Source organism: Papilio polytes, unplaced genomic scaffold, assembly GCF_000836215.1.
Source record: "Papilio polytes unplaced genomic scaffold, Ppol_1.0 DF823731.1, whole genome shotgun sequence".
NCBI lineage: Eukaryota > Metazoa > Arthropoda > Insecta > Lepidoptera > Papilionidae > Papilio > Papilio polytes.
Genome location: NW_013525473.1, coordinates 3899294 through 3917068, shown reverse-complemented (window position 1 = coordinate 3917068; position 17775 = coordinate 3899294). Strand labels below are relative to the sequence as shown.

Below are 17775 nucleotides of genomic sequence, written 5' to 3'. Positions count from 1 at the left end.
CCCCTTGATCCGCCGTTGGTATAGGATACGCCTTTTCATCCTAACTTAGGGTGTGCACCGAGCCACTCAATGGGAACGCATAAGGGGACGGACGACTCAATAAGCTGGTGATTATGATGATGATATAGGATAGAGGAATATAGGACATATTTCCAAAATAACTTTTCAGCGGCTTCGGCATCTTAGTATTCTGACGGATTTAGATGGCCGCTTGCTCGTTTGCCACCATGTTATAAAAATAAATGTAAAGTACATATCAAAACTACTACATAATCGTCGTTATTCCTATGAAATTAAACTTCAAAATACAAATCATCGTTTTTTTATGCAGTGGTGCTGCTAGAACATTTAAAAAAAGTATGACTTGCGTATTTCGGTGTGAGTCTAAGATATCTTAGATAAACAAATGCTATATAACAGCCGAGGCGTTTTTCGTATCGAAGATACTATTAGTGTATTTCGACGAGAACGGACACGAAAATGGCACCGCAAATTAAACATACAAAGGTAAGTTAAAAATAATAAGAGTGATAGACATAAAAACTAATATTTTTTTTATATAAATGTAAAATATAATTTAAAATTCATATTTTGTATTTTATTTTAAATTTAAATTAAGTGACTTGTACTTTTTTAATATGTTGTAACATTATGTATTAAAACTGACAATATCTCGAATGTACAAAAATCGGTTCGGTTTCCCGCCCCGCTCGTATGGCCCCAAATATTCCATTATCGTAATTTAATCGGTCAGATAAAAACCAATAGCTTACTTTTAATGTCATTAAGTTCGTCTATTAAAACATCATTTAAATATTCAAGTCAAAATAATTTTGCAATTAAAGCATTTAAGGAAATCTTTTTGTTTTTTTATATTATTTTTTATAAAGTCTTTTACACAATAACTTTAAAATGTTCGTTCAAACTAAAACCTTAATTAATCAATAAATTGATTAACTACTACCTTATCGATATCTCTTATGGGAATAGGAAATATGATTTGGATATAAACGTCAAGATAATCAATTATTCCGTTTTCTTCATTTCCTACTGGTAGCTCTTTTTTCCCCTCTAAGTAAATCTTGTACAAACCCAAATTAAAACAATTACAGATAGCTTTATTTTTTTTTAGTGACATACTTGGTGATGTACGTTGGTATAGACTAGAAAAATATATATTTTTATACTTATTACAAAGGGAAATCACGAAAAATAAATTTCTGTAACGTAATAATCAGGTGTTCGACTTATCTATTTTTTGATTTCAAACATGAACGATTTCGTATCTGTTTTCTTCCTGTGATACTAGTCGATATCGCTTGCCATTAACATTGTATAGAAAATTAACATTGAGCCAAAACTTTCGGATATTTATTTGGATAAGTAATTTAATAGAAATATCTGATATTTCTCATATTCCTTTAAGTAAATATTGTAATCACACTTTACTTAAATCTGTTAATTAATTTCCGGAAAATAATAAATCGGTTTTTTTTTTTAATTCAGAATTAGCATTATTATAATAATGTAAAAATAAATACGTACAAAGCCTAAATTCCTTTGCAGTATGTTTTGTATTGCATAATAATACGAACGGTATTGAAATCAAATAATGATTAAATTGAAAAACAAAACACGAACCAGCTATCAATATTCTCTAAAACAAAGCTCTGTAGCACGGTAAACAACAAATAATTTGATTTAGAATATTTATTGTATTTTTGCTATAGTGGCCAGAAATACTATTTTTTTAAATAAATTTCCATTATTTTAAGTCATCAACTTGCTCTTCTCCCTACGGAGGATCAAAGTACGTCCTGCTCTCCCATACATTTCTATCAGCCGTCGTGTCTGAATCCACTCCTTTAAGCATATCGTCTTTCACACAGTCCATCCATACTTTTTTTCAGTCTTCCTCTACCTTTGTAGCCATCCACATTCCATCTTAACACTTTCTGATTTGTGTCCTCATCCTCCTGTTGCATAACATGTTAGCATGACTTGGCATGCTAATTTAATTATTTTAATTATCTGTTTCATAATAATTTGTTAAAACTATACTCCAAGCAAGCTTTTGTGCCAAAAGCAAGTAAATTACGTATGAATATTAAACTGAAAATTAAATGTGAGTGGAGTTTAATTTTTGTTTTTATTTGATCTACAGCTGTTCATCGACAACCAGTGGGTGGACGCCGTCAGTGGCAAAACCTTCGATACTTACAACCCTCACGATGGCTCCGTTATCGCTAAAATAGCTGAGGGTGATGAGGTAATTAATACACAAGCAATTTTACATTGATTTTATCTATCAAATAAAGTAAAGAATATAAGACAAATAAACAAGTCACATAAGACTTTCTATGACGTGGATTTTATCTGGTCTGGTCAGAATTTTTCCTGTGGTTATAGGGTTATTTACTTTATTCGTCGTATGTTTTACTCATAGGTTAAATTCTTTGTGTGACGTAACGTTTTACGGCAATTTTTTGCAGGCCGACATCAACCTAGCCGTGGCAGCTGCAAAGCGCGCCTTCCACCGTAACTCAGAATGGCGTTTGCTAGACGCGGCGCAGCGTGGTGCCATACTGTACAAGTTTGCAGACCTGGTAGAACGCGATGCTGACTACCTGTCCGAACTTGAATCCTATAACAATGGAGCGGTTGCATCCTTCGCGAAAATCTTCACTCAATCAGGCATACAGTCAATCCGCTACTTTGCCAGTTTGGCTGATAAAATCCAAGGCGACACTATTCCCCTAAGTGAGTATTTATCATTAAATGTAGTTTTTACTCATTATTCATCCTTTTATATCAAACATCAAGAACTTACTGCGCCATCTAAACTTTACAGCATGATAAATAAAAAAAATTAGATTGCGAAGTATTGTGCAATCAGTTAATATTAAGAGATTGGTTGGAGATTCAGTTTTAAGTTCGTTCAAATGCCAGATTAACTTCTAATAATATGTATATAAATACAAAACTGTTATGTAGCTAGACTAATTTTTATTTCTCTATACAGGTGGCGAAGTGTTCTCGTACACCCTGAAGCAACCCGTGGGCGTGTGCGGGCTTATCTTGCCATGGAACGTGCCGATTTTGATGTTCATCAACAAAGTTGTAACTGCTCTTGCTGCTGGTAATTTTTTTATTCTTTCTTTATTATTCTACTGTTTTCTTCCCGAGTTAATGAAAACCTGTCTTCAGGCAAATATCCATCCCATTCACTTCTTTGTTACTCATGTATTCTTTCCTGGCTTCTTTACTACTATCTCGTCTTTCAAGTTATCATAGAATTATCTTTGAGTATATTGCCAGCTTATTCCTGTATGATTAAGTTTACAAAGTATTTTAAACATTTGAATTAGTATTATTAACTTCGTGATATGAAGGTTCAATATTCTCTTGTACTTGTGCATTGGTGGTGTCGGAGATTTAATATTGCTGCAATGTGTTAGGTTGCACTGTGGTGGTGAAGCCGGCAGAGCAGACGCCGCTGACAGCGCTGGCGCTGGCCGCTCTGCTGAAGGAGGCGGGCGTGCCGGCTGGCGTTATCAACGTCGTCAACGGCTTCGGCGTTGGTGCTGGTACTGCACTCACCCACCATCGTGACGTCGCCAAGATCTCTTTCACTGGTTCTATGGAAGTAAGCAACAAATTCATCTACGATGTTTAGCCTAATACTAGTTCTTTAATTTAATAGATAGCAGTTGACGCAATTGTTTATCATTTGTCCACATTTATTTATTAAATTAAATATTCTAAACGTAAAAGTTTACTAAAAAGGGAAAGCTAAAAAGAATAATATATCGGTACCAATTTTTACAATTGTCATCACACGTTTCAGTTTAAAAAAAACACGATTAAGCATGACTTAACACTACGTGACTCAATACATGTATGTAAGTTATCCTAATATTTAAAGTTACGACAAATCTAAAATATTTTTTTTTTTTTGAAAAACATCAAGATTAACTCGTACAAAAATAAACAGTTTTATCTATTCTAGTTTTGGTTGATAATTTTATCGCATCATCGCCCGCGTGCGTGATTACAATATGGACTTTGAGATCTTTGTGCGTCGAACTATAGTCATTGGTTCAAAGTACACAATTACATCATTATTTAACATGACTTATGTTTTATCTTCAAACAACATCATAATGCCAGCCATTTAGGAAACGAGCGAACTATTGAAGAACACATGATTAAATTACTACTTAAAATATGTTTACATCTAAAGTCTAACTAAGTTTGGAGTTACCAAATACTGTTAAGTAACAAAACCTTCCGTTACACGGTAACTTATAGTTGCTACGCTTTTGTTACATAGTTGTATGTAAAATGATACTATCGTACTATTCTCTAGGGATCGATAAAATACTTTTGTATGAATGTGCACAGGAGTATGTAACAATGAAGCTTTTGTATCACCTATTCAAGCTATTTAAATTCAATTTTACATCACCTATCAAGTTTAAGCGCCCATAGCCTAACGGTTTGGGGTACGGCCTATCGATCCTGCGGTCAAGGGTTCGAATTCCGCCATTCGACCATTGTCGTAAACTATATCCTAGCACAAAAGTTTTCAGGCTTACTTGGAATGTTTAAAGGAAATATTAGTAAATATACAAGAATATACAAATATTTCTTTTATAAAAAAAGAACAATTTGTAATTTTTCATAATCTTTTATCAGGTGGGCAAACTGATCCAGCAAGCGGCTGGTGCTACCAACTTAAAGCGCGTGACCCTCGAGCTCGGCGGCAAGAGTCCTCTCATCATCATGAATGATGCTGATTGTAAGATTGATTTTTCAAAAGCTTAAAAACCAGCCAAAATGTATCTTATTCTTCAAAAATTTATATGGAGCAATTATCAAGTCAAAACATCTTCAAAAAAGTTTACAAGATTTTTTCGTCTAGAAACATCTTTTGTTGACATCATTGTGAAATGTATTTAATACTTTCAGTGAATGCCGCTATACCTTTCGCTGCGTTCGGTGTTTTCACTCATCAAGGACAAATATGCGTGGCCGCCTCTCGTCTGTACGTCCAGTCGGGTATCTATGATAAATTCGTTCAGGGAGCCGTCGCTTTCGCCAAGCAGAGAACTGTTGGAAACCCCACTGACCCCGCTACACAACAAGGACCTCAGGTTAGATTGGACATCCTAAACATAATGTTTATTTAAAATAACAGTCAGTAATCAATACCAAAATTTTCAAGGTAAAGATCATTTTCGGAACATGCTTTAGGTAATAAAATATATAAATAATATTCATAATGTTACATGTAGTTTTTATTGCACAGATCGATGGAGAGATGATGAACAAAGTGCTGGGATATATTGAGAAGGGCAAGAAGGAGGGAGCAAAGCTGCTGACCGGAGGCAACCGCATTGGCACTTCAGGCTTCTACATCGAGCCCACAGTCTTTGCTGACGTCACTGACGACATGACCATCGCCAAGGAGGAGGTATTAAAAATAGCTTATTAAGATATCTTATGTACTTACGTTTAATCATAATTTTATATCGCCTTATCCAAAAATCATGTAAACGAATTGAACAAAGGATATCAGTCTTAACTAAATATATTTTCTACTCGAAAAGATCTCTTATTTCAAAATGTGATGTACTTTTTATATTGTTTATTTAATACTTATAACAATTTTAATTTCAGATCTTCGGACCCGTGCAAAGTATCCTGAAGTTCGACACACTCGAGGAGGTGATCGACAGAGCCAACGCCACTAACTACGGCCTTTCAGCTGGTATCTTCACCACCAACCTTAACACCGCCCTGCAGTTCAGCAAACACGCAGAAGCAGGAGTTGTATGGTGAGAACATTTTATTATTTTTTATCACTTCTACATTGGTAGTTTACAGTACATTGATGAATAACGGACACCAATAACGAAGTCGTTGTTTGATCCGATCAATCCATTTGTTCATCATTAGAACGACGAAAAAATATCAGTTATATGTAAGGATAGGGCTATATTTACAAATTAAACTTACGTTTTACGAATTGTATCCATTTTCAGGGTCAACACTTACTTGACCATGGGTCCCCAAGCTGTCTTCGGAGGCTTCAAAGATTCTGGTCTCGGAAGAGAAAAGTGAGTATTGGTTCTTTTGGTTTTGGATCAAAATTGCTCACTTAAATAAATTGTAAACTGAAATCTAACATTTACTTTATTTTCCAGTGGTCCGAATTGCGTGGATGCTTACTTGGAAGTGAAGACTGTCACCATAAGCCTTCCCAAGAAAATTTAAATTATTTCACGTCTCATAATTGTATTTAAGCAACTGCTTTATATCGGTTTTATTTATATTAAAATTGTTGTGAACTTCATTTATAATATTATGTATTTTAATAAAATTGATTTGTTACATAAATAATGGAATGAATTATTTTTAATGCCCTCTATTTCATACATCTTTTGTCATATTCTTTATTGCGGTGTTTGTAGACGAACCTTCTAAATTCTTTACGAAGTTACACAAACTTTTATTAACTAACTACTTGTATTTTGAATTAGCAGTTTTCGATTTGCCGATGTTATGAGCACTTATATAATTTTTATTATTTTGTCTTTATTCAAATAAAATGGAGTCCTTTCTCTTAGAACATCTACAAGTGTGATGAGTGAATGATTTCTTAGATACTTAACTAATTAATCTTGTGTCAAAATCCTTGCAACCGTTAGAACTAAGTAATTACTGGTAATGGCTCAGTGAACTAACGGTACGTCTCACAAATCAATGCCAATTATCTTGTCCGCTGAAATTGTACTGTGAACTAATTACTCAGTAGACCTTAGGGAATTAAATGGATTCATGTTTTCTATTAACCTATTGTACATGATTATATTTTTGTAGGAAACTCCTAACAAGGTGCCGAAATACATATTTTTTATTCACCTCGAGATAGGTTGTTGTGGTGGTCGAAGGCAAAAGCCTTTTAAAAAGCAAAGGCAGGTGTTCACGCTGTGATGCGTGGTATGAGACTACCATTTATTTTAATAAAACATATAAAGTTGATTATACAAATAAAGAGTTCTTATTGTTAACTTATTTCTAACTATTAAGGAAGTTGATACAGTGCTTCTTTAATGAATCTAAATTTGATATGCTTGTGAATGTCTCCTTGTCTTTATGTAAGTTATGCCTACATGACTCTCGTTTGATAGAAAAAAGTTACCTTTTTTATTCGCGGGGCAAATCTAATTAAGATACTTTGTCCCCAGTTTAATACATGGTTATGTAAGGTTATACCTACTAAAACCCCCTCGGTGACCATCCTCTAGTGCTACAAGAGGGGCTCCGGGATGTCCGGTGGAACGCACCTGTGCCCCACTACAGTCAGCTAATGCGCGTCCCAGAGAGCATACGCTCCATTTATAAATGTTACGGCAACACCACGCCATGTTTCCGTCTTCCCGGAATAGGATATCAAAGGTCAGGGTCCCCAACCTGACTAACTCGATCCCAAGCGTAAACTAATGTCATCCCCATGCCCTCTGCTGATGCGCCGACACCTGCGCCTTCTACTGCCATTTTTTTCTGGGATCCAGTAGATCCCAGAAATAAGTTACCTACGTTTAAACGCAACCTTGTTTTGCTTTATGAAGTTAAAGAACATTATCTATGAATCACTATGAACACTATCTCGCTTTTATATATTACATCTAAAAAACATGATAAAGAAATATAATTCGAAATGCCTAATGATTAAGGGTACGGATTTTCGATAACGTGGTCGACTACCTTCGAAGGAATGAATAAATATAATTATAATTAGAGTATAAGAAATAAATCTTAATATTTTAATTACAAACAAATATTAAGTAACTAGTCGGTATTTTTTTGTTAGAGATACATATATTTAAAATTAAATTAAACCTAAAAATCTAATATCCACTTCGTATTTCGTACTAATTTCTTTACTCGGGGTGCGCTCCGGAATCCGAAGACTTAACGAAATTATACCTTTCGGTTCAACGAAGTGCTCTAAAAGCTTCAATTGGAAATTTGCAACTGTGACTGGCAAATACTGTCTAGTTAAATTTAATAAAAGTCATCCCAAATAGAGTCCTATTTACCAATAGACATAATAAACGGTTGAAATTTTACAGTGGTAGAGCCCGTTTTAACACCTTTTCACGAATGGGTCTGCTCGACTGGTGAAATAACACGACCACACAGAAGACAGGCGTGAAGTGGGAGCAATTCCGCGTTTCATCATGAGTGTGGTGCCTGTGGCCCAATTTTAGTCCCTTTCCCGTTCCACCCTCTTCTTATAAGGAAAACATTGGATGGAAAAGTTTATTTGACGGTGGAGGAGACATAGGAAGGGGAAATATCCTCTTTACGTGCGTTTCGTCCTCCGTCGATTTAGGGTAGGAAACGCATCTACAATTGCGGATGTCTATAGGGCAGCGGTCCCTTCGCCATTATGGCGAATTTAGGTGGCCGCTTGCTCGTTTACCACCATAATATATTTTTTTAAAATGAACTGACATAAAACTAAGTTTAGTTGACGGGACTTTTACTGGAAGTTAGCCGATGTGTACGTGACTTAGGCTTCTCTCTTTAAATTCTGTGCTGACAAAATCCTGGACAACTGCTTTTTTATATATGTCATGAATACAATGAGGGATCATCCCGAATATATGTTTCGGTAGAACCTCAGCAAATTGGTATCGTTCAAGGTGAATAAATACATAGGCAACAATAAATTCAACAAATGTTTATTAGACATATTATCAAGATACGAACCAACACTGTTGTGTTAATTAAATAAAATAACTAATCTGTTTCGTTAGAAAGATAGAATAATTGATATCGTTTTGTTGTTCAAAATTACATGTGGAAAACTGTAATGCTCCAGGGATGCACTTAACCCAAAAATATTACATGAGAGGGACCGCCTATTGCCTATTATCTTATCATATGGCCGTGAATGAAAAGTAAACAAAAAAATTCGATATACGCTAAAATCCGTTAATTACGAAATTTTTTCTTAAAAGCATTTTTTTCCAAAAAAAACTATTAAATCTTTCTCCAGCGACTCTTTCCGCTTGGAAACAGTTTAGGCTACAAATTCTAACAAACAACTATGCATCCATCTAAACTTTAGCATTTATGATATTAGTAAGAAGGAAGATTGGGAACTACCCAGATTTTACAAAATTTATAGCTTAAAATACAGTTAAAATTGTTCTTTGTTAGAGTGCTAATGGCCGCCATGAACGGAATTTGATAAACCATTCTTCTTCTCCCTAAGACTTTTTCCAAATCTTCATACAGCTACAGCATTCATTACGCTTACTTAATTTGGAATTTAAATACAAATTAAAATCACAATTTATTTACATGTAATTAACATAAAATAACATAAATTAATTATTTTAAAACTTCTTTGGCAAGTTTATGGCCACTGTTTTCAATTCCAAAAACGCATCGACAGCCTGAAGACCACTGAAATAAAAATGAAAATAAAGTTTTAAATTCCAAATCATATTATACAATCTTTCATTATAACTACGTATGTCTGTGAACATCTGTCGCCTCGCCATTTTAGCGAATTAAGGTGACAGGTGCTTGTTTACCGAATACTATGGAAAAGTAAAAAATAATCTTACTTTTCAATTCCAATAGATGAATCTTTCCATCCACCAGATGGTGCCTGTGGTCCCATCATTAAATATGTGTTTATCCTGAAAAAAAAGTATATCAATACTCTATATAGCAATCCGTACGTATTTCTTTGTGTTTTAAGCTCTTCTAAATCCAGACGAATTGTCAAATCATTAAATTATCCGTTCTCCCCGTAATCTTCTATCAAGGGCTTAAATCTTGTATTAAGGGATAGTAACAAAAGATAATTATGTAAGAATTTAGTAATTTGTCGCAGAGAAGCGCACAGAGGGGAGAAATACCCTTCGAGAGATTGTCAAGGAGAGTGTTCACGACCCTCAGGAATGAGGAAACGATCCGGAGAAAGAGAGAGAAGAGTTCACTACAAATGTTTTGGAAGAAACTTCAAAAAAGGCTTACCAAACTTTGCCGACTTCCGCGTGCTTGCTAAACTGCAAAGCAGTGTTGAGGTCATTGGTGAAGATGCCGGCGGCGAGGCCGTAGTTGGTGTTGTTACATCTCTCGATAACTTCCTCCAATGTGTCAAACTTGAGTATGCATTGGACCGGACCGAAAATCTGAACAATTGGATATTGTTAGTCATAGGATGGATTGTGTTCGTATTGAAAAATGAGTAGTTTGTAGCATATGAAAAAAATGTATGTACTGATTCTGTTAATTTTAAACAATATACATGGATTTGTATATAAGCTTTTTCATTAGTTTAAAATTGTTTGGACGATGTTGTAAGCTTCGATACAATAAAATCAGAAGTAGCATTGATGATGTCAAGAACAGACTTACCTCTTCCTTGGCAATTTTCATATCATCTGTAACGTCAACAAAAACTGTTGGCTCTATGTAGTAGCCAGTGTTGCCGACTCTCTTTCCTCCAGTTAGTACTTTCGCACCCTCCTTTTTACCCGACTCAATATAACCCAGTACTTTATTAAACATCTCAGCGTCAATCTGTAAATTGAAAAAGTGCATTCTTTGTAAAACAGTTTAGTAGTAATAGTTATGACTTATTTCTTTCGTTTAAATTGTTTTTTAATTTATTATGTGACCTACCAAGGGTTGGTGGAAATATTTTGGTCAAAAAGTATTAAGAAACGGATTATTTTAAAGATATGTCAGGCAGGCACACAATTTTTTGTACGCTGGGAATATTTGCAAGTATTGTAGGACTTACTTGTGGTCCGTGTTCGGTAGCGGGGTCTGTTGGGTTACCGATGACCCTCTTCTTAGCCATGGCGACAGCTCCTTGCACAAACTTGTCGTAGATACCGGACTGAACATAGAGTCGGGACGCCGCAATACACATCTGGCCCTGGTGTGAGAAGATAGAGTACGCAGCGTACGGAATTGCTACATTTACTGAAAATAATATATAACAATAACATAACATAAGTAACAGATTGCTGTAACATTGAGTAAACTTTAAAAATCTCATTGAAACTGATACGTTGATAAGGAATAGAATGGAATTAAGTGAACCTTTGATTGCGGCTAATTATTATTATTATTGCTACAAACAACATTAAAATGTATCTTACAATCTGCGTCATCCATGATGACCAGCGGACTCTTGCCGCCGAGCTCCAGTGTCACTCTCTTCAGGTTGTTGGCTCCCGCTGCTTGCTGAATAAGCTTGCCAACCTAAAAGATACAATTTTAAAATATTAGACCATACCTATGCGACAAAATAATTATAACAAATTAAAGTAAATTATTTCCTACTAACTTCAAGTGATCCGGTGAATGAGATCTTTGCCACATCACGGTGGTGAGTAAGCGTGGTACCGGCGCCAACACCGAAGCCGTTAACGACGTTAACAACGCCTGCCGGCAGTCCGGCTTCCTGCAGTAACGCGGCCAGCGCCAGCGCTGTCAGCGGTGTTTGCTCTGCTGGCTTCACCACCACAGTGCATCCTAATACATTGCAGTTGTAGTAAACTTAATCACTTAAATATTAACACAGATTAAGAAAAAAGTAAAAGAAGAACTAGCTACTGCATAAGAGTTTGGACCACACTTTAAACAAAACTCGGAGATTAAATATTTACCTGCAGCCAAGGCAGCTACAACTTTGACTACAAATAGAAGGATTGGTCCATTCCAAGGCAGGATAAGGCCGCATACTCCAATGGGCTGCTTCAGAGTGTACGCGAAGACTTCTCCGTCTTGCAAAAAAGGAATTAAAACATAATCATATTCAAGTTCTCCTCTCTAATGTTTGACTTATTTAGAGTGATTTACATCGACTAAAATACTTACTCAAAGGTACGGTATCTCCCTGTATTTTATCAGCTAAACTGGCTAAGTATCGGATATTTTCCACAACACCGTACTTTAATGACAGGAGTGCAGAAGAAAGCAACATTCCATTGTTGTGACATTCCAACTCGGCGAGGTACTGCGCATCTCGTTGCACCAGGTCGGCGAACTTGTCCAGAACTGCCCAACGTTGAGAGGCGTCCATTAGTCTCCATTCGGAGTTGCGATGGAAAGCGCGCTTTGCCGCCGCCACCGCTAAGTTGATATCGGCCTATAAGAAAAATAATCACAGATTTAAAACCAAGACAGCTAGGACAGGCCTGTTAATATAGCTTAAACATCGCGGTGGATAGTTCAGACTTCATTTTTACTCCTCACTTTATTTTTTTCGCTTCATATTCATGTCGCCTTGGACGCTATAACGCTAATTGCTAGTTTTTAATGACAATTGATAGTTTAGTATTGATGTTTGGGATTACCTCATCGCCCTCAGCCACCGTTGCGATGACGGAACCATCGTGAGGGTTGTATGTATCGAAAGTCTTGCCGCTGACAGCGTCTACCCACTTGTTGTCAATGAAAAGCTGAAAAACAAGAAAGACACATCAAACTACTTAATTAAATTTTAACATTTTACCATTATGCTCTGATAAGATCAATGTAGCCCTCATCTCATTTAATTTATCCAACATGTTGTATAGAAGCAGTTTATAGTAAATATAGTTTTACCTTAGCGGGACCATATTCCCGCTAAGGAGAGTGGAAGAAAAATCAAGGAGAAGCATAGTTTTCCTTGCACAGTGACTTCAAGTATTTGTTTAATTTTTCTATAAATGAAAGAGAGTTAAAACTATAACTGTTACGGTGGGTATTCATTGCCAATATCTGTATCAAAATGGGCTAACTTGGTTTTTAAAAAAAAGGGGGTATGTCTGGTACTATTCTATCAAATATATTGTAATACAAAGACATCGAAGTCCAAGAAGAAATAAAATTCGAACCTTCGTGTACTTGATCTCCGGTGCCATGTTAGGTCGGGAACGTGATAAACACCTTGTTAGAAACGAAAAGCTACAACCCAATGAGTTACTTGAATCAGACATTATGTACGAGTATTTATCTAAGTACTCCTTAAAACTAATCAGATATTTGTATTACGATTCTTGTCTAATTTATCATATAACTTTTATTATCAAATATTCGATAATAATTACGACGGGGTTTATGAGTCATAATTTTAATATTCACTATTTTTTATTTAATTAAAATATCAAACTCTTATTGTTACAATTTCTCTTTATTTGCAAATGTAATATTTGTACAATTAGTGTCAACAATGTATAAGCTAAAAACTTAATGCTTACAAGGCTACGTAAATCATTACCTCGCAAAAATATCGCGAATCTTAAAAAAGTATAGCGCACGCTTATACACAACGATAGACCATTGTACAAAGGGCTTTATATTTATAACTTTAAAATAAAATTTACAGCCAATCTTCTAATGTAAGAAAAAGAAAACTATACTACACTTAAAAATAATATTAGCGAGTGCGCTATAAACTATACCTTAAAGTGTAACACAACCCTAAAATGACGCATTGTAGTAATACGGATACTCCAAAATATGATACTATGCAAGATAAGACTTAGTATCTCTTGCTAAGCTGATAAGTACTGTTGAATCCTCCGATCGTGTACGTAGGTCCTTCGTTAATCTATCTATTCCTCCTCCTGAAATAAACCCAAGGGGTAATGGATATACACTATTTCCCTTGAGAACTTTTACCATTTTTTGTAGTAGATGGTGGATTTTGATCCACGACCCGCCACTAGTTAATAGTTATCTATAGTCTGAGTATAGGTAGTAATATAATAATGAGAAAAGATCTGGATTTTTGCATTGATGTATGTATTGAAATAACTCAAAAACTACTGGGCCGATTTCAAAAATACATGTACGTTAAAAAGCTATGTTATTACTGAGAAACATAGGTTAATTTTTTTTTACTATTTATTAATTCCACGCGGGCTAAACCGCGAGCAACATCTACACTGAATATTAGACAATTTAACAGTGGGAGTAGTTTCCTCCTTTTGAAAGTCGGTTAAAAATCATTTAATTTTTAGAAATATTTTTAAACTACTTTCACTCGCGACTCCGTAGGCGTGGAATCAAAAAAACAAAAGTGAGTATGTGTTCTTCCAGACTATCTTCTATATCTACATTAAATTTCTATCTATAAACATCTAAATCTGTTAAGCTGTTTATGCTACAAACTCTAAGAAACATCCATCCATCTTAACTTTCACATTTGTAATATTAGTTAGATTATACTAATATTATAAATGCGAAAGTTTAGATGGATGGATGTTTCTTAGAGTTTGTATCATAAACAGCTTAACATATTAAAATGTTTGTTTGAGTTTGTAAATCAAATGGCAGAAAGGTATTCGATGAAATTTGGCATTGACGTAGAGGAGTCTGGAAAAACATGTATTCAGTTTTTTTTTAATTCCACGTGGACGGAGTCGCGGGCGAAATCAAGTGTAATATAATTATTTTATTTCAATCTTAATACCGATTGTATGATTGTTTTAGTTCTTTTTAAAGTAGTTCCCTTTTAAATCGGGTTTTTAGTAACATAAAAATTGGCTTGAAACCTCTTAGATTCTTGTATGTGTCGTATTAGCATCGTGGGCTCCCCTACTATATATTATCTACTTAATTATCACAGTTACCTACAAAAGAACACTAACATCTGATACATTTATTATGACACATTGATTACGTGGATATAAACACCTAATTACTTAATATCATTTAGATAGATAATTTTTTCCAATATGTCTTCTTCGATGTTATTAGTTACTGATAAATAAAAGGAAAAATTATAAATGCCACAGGTTATTAAACTTATGTTTTGTACCATTTACATATATTTTATCATCACACAAATGCTCCATAGACAAGGACGAAGCTAGCAATTTTATGGAATACTGGCTGTTGCTCGTGACTACGCCCGCGTGGAATTAAAATGTAATGAAAAACATAGCTTATATTACTCAGCCATAACGCAGTTTTATAATGGTGAAATAAATTCAGAAATCGGCCAATAGTTTTTGAGTTATTTTCAATACATACAAAAATCCAAATCTCTCCTCTTTATTATATTACTATAGATATGAAACATTTAATATCTTGGTACTGAAATCCATTAATTCATTTATTTTTTATTTATTTGTTATTCATATCAAAGTTCGCAAAAACATATTTTTGTGAGACATTTACAACCAGACCCCAAACATTTCTTCTCTCGATTGTTACTTGTCCTACTCTAAGTCTACATAGTTGACTATTAAAATTGCTACCAAAAAGAAAACTGGAGAGGTAATTTGGAATATATGAGCCATGAAATCAGTATAAAATACGTATATTTTCCTTAATATATAATTTACTAGCTTTCGCCCGCGACTCCTTCCGCGTGGAATTAAAAAAAAAGACAAACGGTAGCCTATTTGTTCCTCCAAACTATTCTCTATGTCTGTGCCAAATTTCATCAAAATCCGTTTAGCCATTTAGACTACAAATTCTAACAAACATCCATCCATCTAAACTTTCGCATTTATAATATTGGTATGAAGTATGATTTATTGTAAATTGTAATTTGTATAGTTAAAAAAATACAAAAACGGTTGATAATTAACTTATTTCAATTTATTAGGAATCAAATTTTAATAAATAAATAGCTAAAATTAGAACTTCTTTGGCAGGCTAATGGTGACGGTCTTTACTTCTAAATAAGCTTCCAATGCGTTGATGCCACTGAAACAAAGAATAATTTTAATCCCTCTCCCTTTCCACACTTTTCTTAAGAGGAAAGGATGGGAAGGAAAAGTGGATTTGACGGTGGAAGAGACGCATAGGAAGGAAAAATGTCCTCTTTATGTGCGTCTCCTCCTCCGTCAATTAAAGGTAGGTAACGTATCTGCAATTGCGGATGTCTATGGGCAGCGGTCGCTTTCCATTTCGGTGGATTCAGGTGGCCGGTAACTCGTTTGCCATCTTATATTATACAAAAAAAAATTCCGCACTCAAAGAAACATAGTAAAAAAACTTCATTTAACATTCACTTACTTTTCCCTTCCGAGACCAGAATCTTTGAAGCCACCAAAAGGCCCTTGTGGGCCGGACATCAAGTACGTGTTTACCCTGAAAATTTTGATTAATTATTATTATGGCTTACAAAAGAATTTAAGTAATTAAATAATAACATTAGGTGAAAGAAGTAGGAGTTTTACAATATTTATTCTATTTCACAAAGATTCATAATTTTAATTTCTTGCTATTAACAATGTAAGGAGTTTTAAATGTTTATATCGTTCTAATTGCAAAGAGCTTCGACCAATACCTCAAGAATTTCTGGCTAGACAGTGCGATTTAGGAGCCGAGTCAAAGGCAGTTATTTTAGAAACCGCACGCATTGTGAGGTATCTGTCTGCAGCCCTGACCACTGGTTGCTTGAGTCGTCAGATTCCGCAGCGGTGATGATCTATCTTTTATATGATACGTTTTATTTTATTTTTATACAAATCATGTAAAATGTATTACATCCTAAATTTGACTATATCATACATATATCATACATATATGTTTGTTAGTGCTTGTAGCCTTAACGGTGTTAATAAAATTTGGTATAGATGTAGAGGATAGTCTGGAAGAACACATAGGCTACTCACTTTGGTTTTTTTTCTTTAATTTCACCTGGACAGAGTCGCAGGCGGAAGCCAGTAAGTAATAAAGATATATGTGAAATAAAAAATATTTCTTACCACACATTCCCTGCCTCTACATGCTTGGTGTACTGCAGCGCGTTATTTAGGTTGTTTGTAAAGATGCCCGCCGCGAGGCCGTAGTTCGTGGCATTCGCTCTGTCGATAACCTCATCCAATCTATCGAACTTGATAATGCTCTGCACCGGCCCGAAGATCTTAAATAAAATAGATTCAACAATAAATTAGTATTGTTTTTACATCTAAATCTACATACAAACAAAACATGCAATAACAGCTTTTTGTATGTATTGAAATAACTCAAAAATTACTGGGTCGATTTAAAAAATCTTTCGCCGTAACAAAGCTATGTTAAGTAATGTAAATGAGACGATGTCAATAAGATTAAATCCATTATATAAACATAAAATACTTATATGAAAATACCTCTTCTTTAGCGATGGTCATATCGTCAGTGACGTCAGCAAAGACTGTGGGCTCAATGTAGTAGCCTGAGGTACCAATGCGCTTGCCTCCAGTCAGCAGCTTTGCTCCCTCCTTCTTGCCCTTCTCGACGTATCCTAAAATTTTATCCAGCATATCCTGATCTATCTGCAAATTACAAATAACAATGTTAGATAAAAAAAAAACGGTTGAAAACTTTCCCATACATTCTCGAATGTTGTAGAAGTCATCAAACAACAAACATAAACAAATAGTTACTTATTTTTATGCAATTTAACGGATTAGGGGTTATCTAGGACTTACTTGCGGTCCTTGTTCTGTCGCAGGATCTGATGGGTTTCCGACAACACGTTTCTTTGCGAATGCGACGCATCCCTGTACGAATTTGTCGTAGATACCTGACTGCACGTAAAGACGAGAGGCTGCCACGCACACTTGCCCTTGGTGGGCAAAGATGCCGTTGGCCGCAACTGGTATTGCAGTATTTACTGGAAATAGGAGAAAACAAACAAATTAAAAAATAAGAGACAGCTGTTAACGTTCTTTAGTTTTGACATCATTCGCAAGGTTAGATATTTTTAAGAATTTAAATGTCAAATTCTTTTCAAGCTGATTG

The 17775-nt window shown here is 35.0% G+C and overlaps 3 protein-coding genes across 3 annotated transcripts in view; 1 reads left to right on the top strand and 2 right to left on the bottom strand.

The window, feature by feature from the left end:
- The first annotated feature begins 407 nt into the window (after positions 1-407).
- LOC106103769 (retinal dehydrogenase 1-like) lies at positions 408-6345 on the top strand. The gene is made up of 11 exons (XM_013283632.1): positions 408-507; positions 2165-2269; positions 2493-2760; positions 3023-3139; positions 3459-3646; positions 4699-4801; positions 4972-5156; positions 5312-5476; positions 5683-5840; positions 6048-6122; positions 6210-6345. Exons 1-11 carry the CDS (start codon positions 481-483, stop codon positions 6277-6279), a joined length of 1461 nt encoding a protein of 486 aa, XP_013139086.1. The 5' UTR covers positions 408-480; the 3' UTR covers positions 6280-6345.
- A 2438-nt stretch (positions 6346-8783) lies between these two features.
- On the bottom strand, positions 8784-13017 carry LOC106103574 (retinal dehydrogenase 1-like). The gene is made up of 11 exons (XM_013283354.1): positions 12924-13017; positions 12402-12506; positions 11923-12193; positions 11712-11828; positions 11390-11577; positions 11202-11304; positions 10838-11022; positions 10450-10614; positions 10066-10223; positions 9651-9725; positions 8784-9486 (listed from the first exon to the last, which is right to left on the bottom strand). The coding sequence occupies exons 1-11, from the start codon at positions 12948-12950 to the stop codon at positions 9417-9419; spliced, it is 1464 nt and encodes a 487-aa protein (XP_013138808.1). The 5' UTR covers positions 12951-13017; the 3' UTR covers positions 8784-9416.
- Positions 13018-15617: 2600 nt separating this feature from the next.
- The window catches only part of LOC106103486 (retinal dehydrogenase 1-like), a 4857-nt gene continuing 2699 nt past the window's right edge, over positions 15618-17775 (bottom strand). The window contains exons 7-11 of the mRNA XM_013283267.1: positions 17463-17666; positions 17142-17306; positions 16755-16912; positions 16060-16134; positions 15618-15747 (exon numbers count right to left, since the gene is read on the bottom strand). Coding sequence (XP_013138721.1) covers positions 15678-15747; positions 16060-16134; positions 16755-16912; positions 17142-17306; positions 17463-17666 — 672 coding nt within the window. The 3' untranslated portion in view covers positions 15618-15677. The remainder of the gene's footprint in view (positions 15748-16059; positions 16135-16754; positions 16913-17141; positions 17307-17462; positions 17667-17775) is intronic.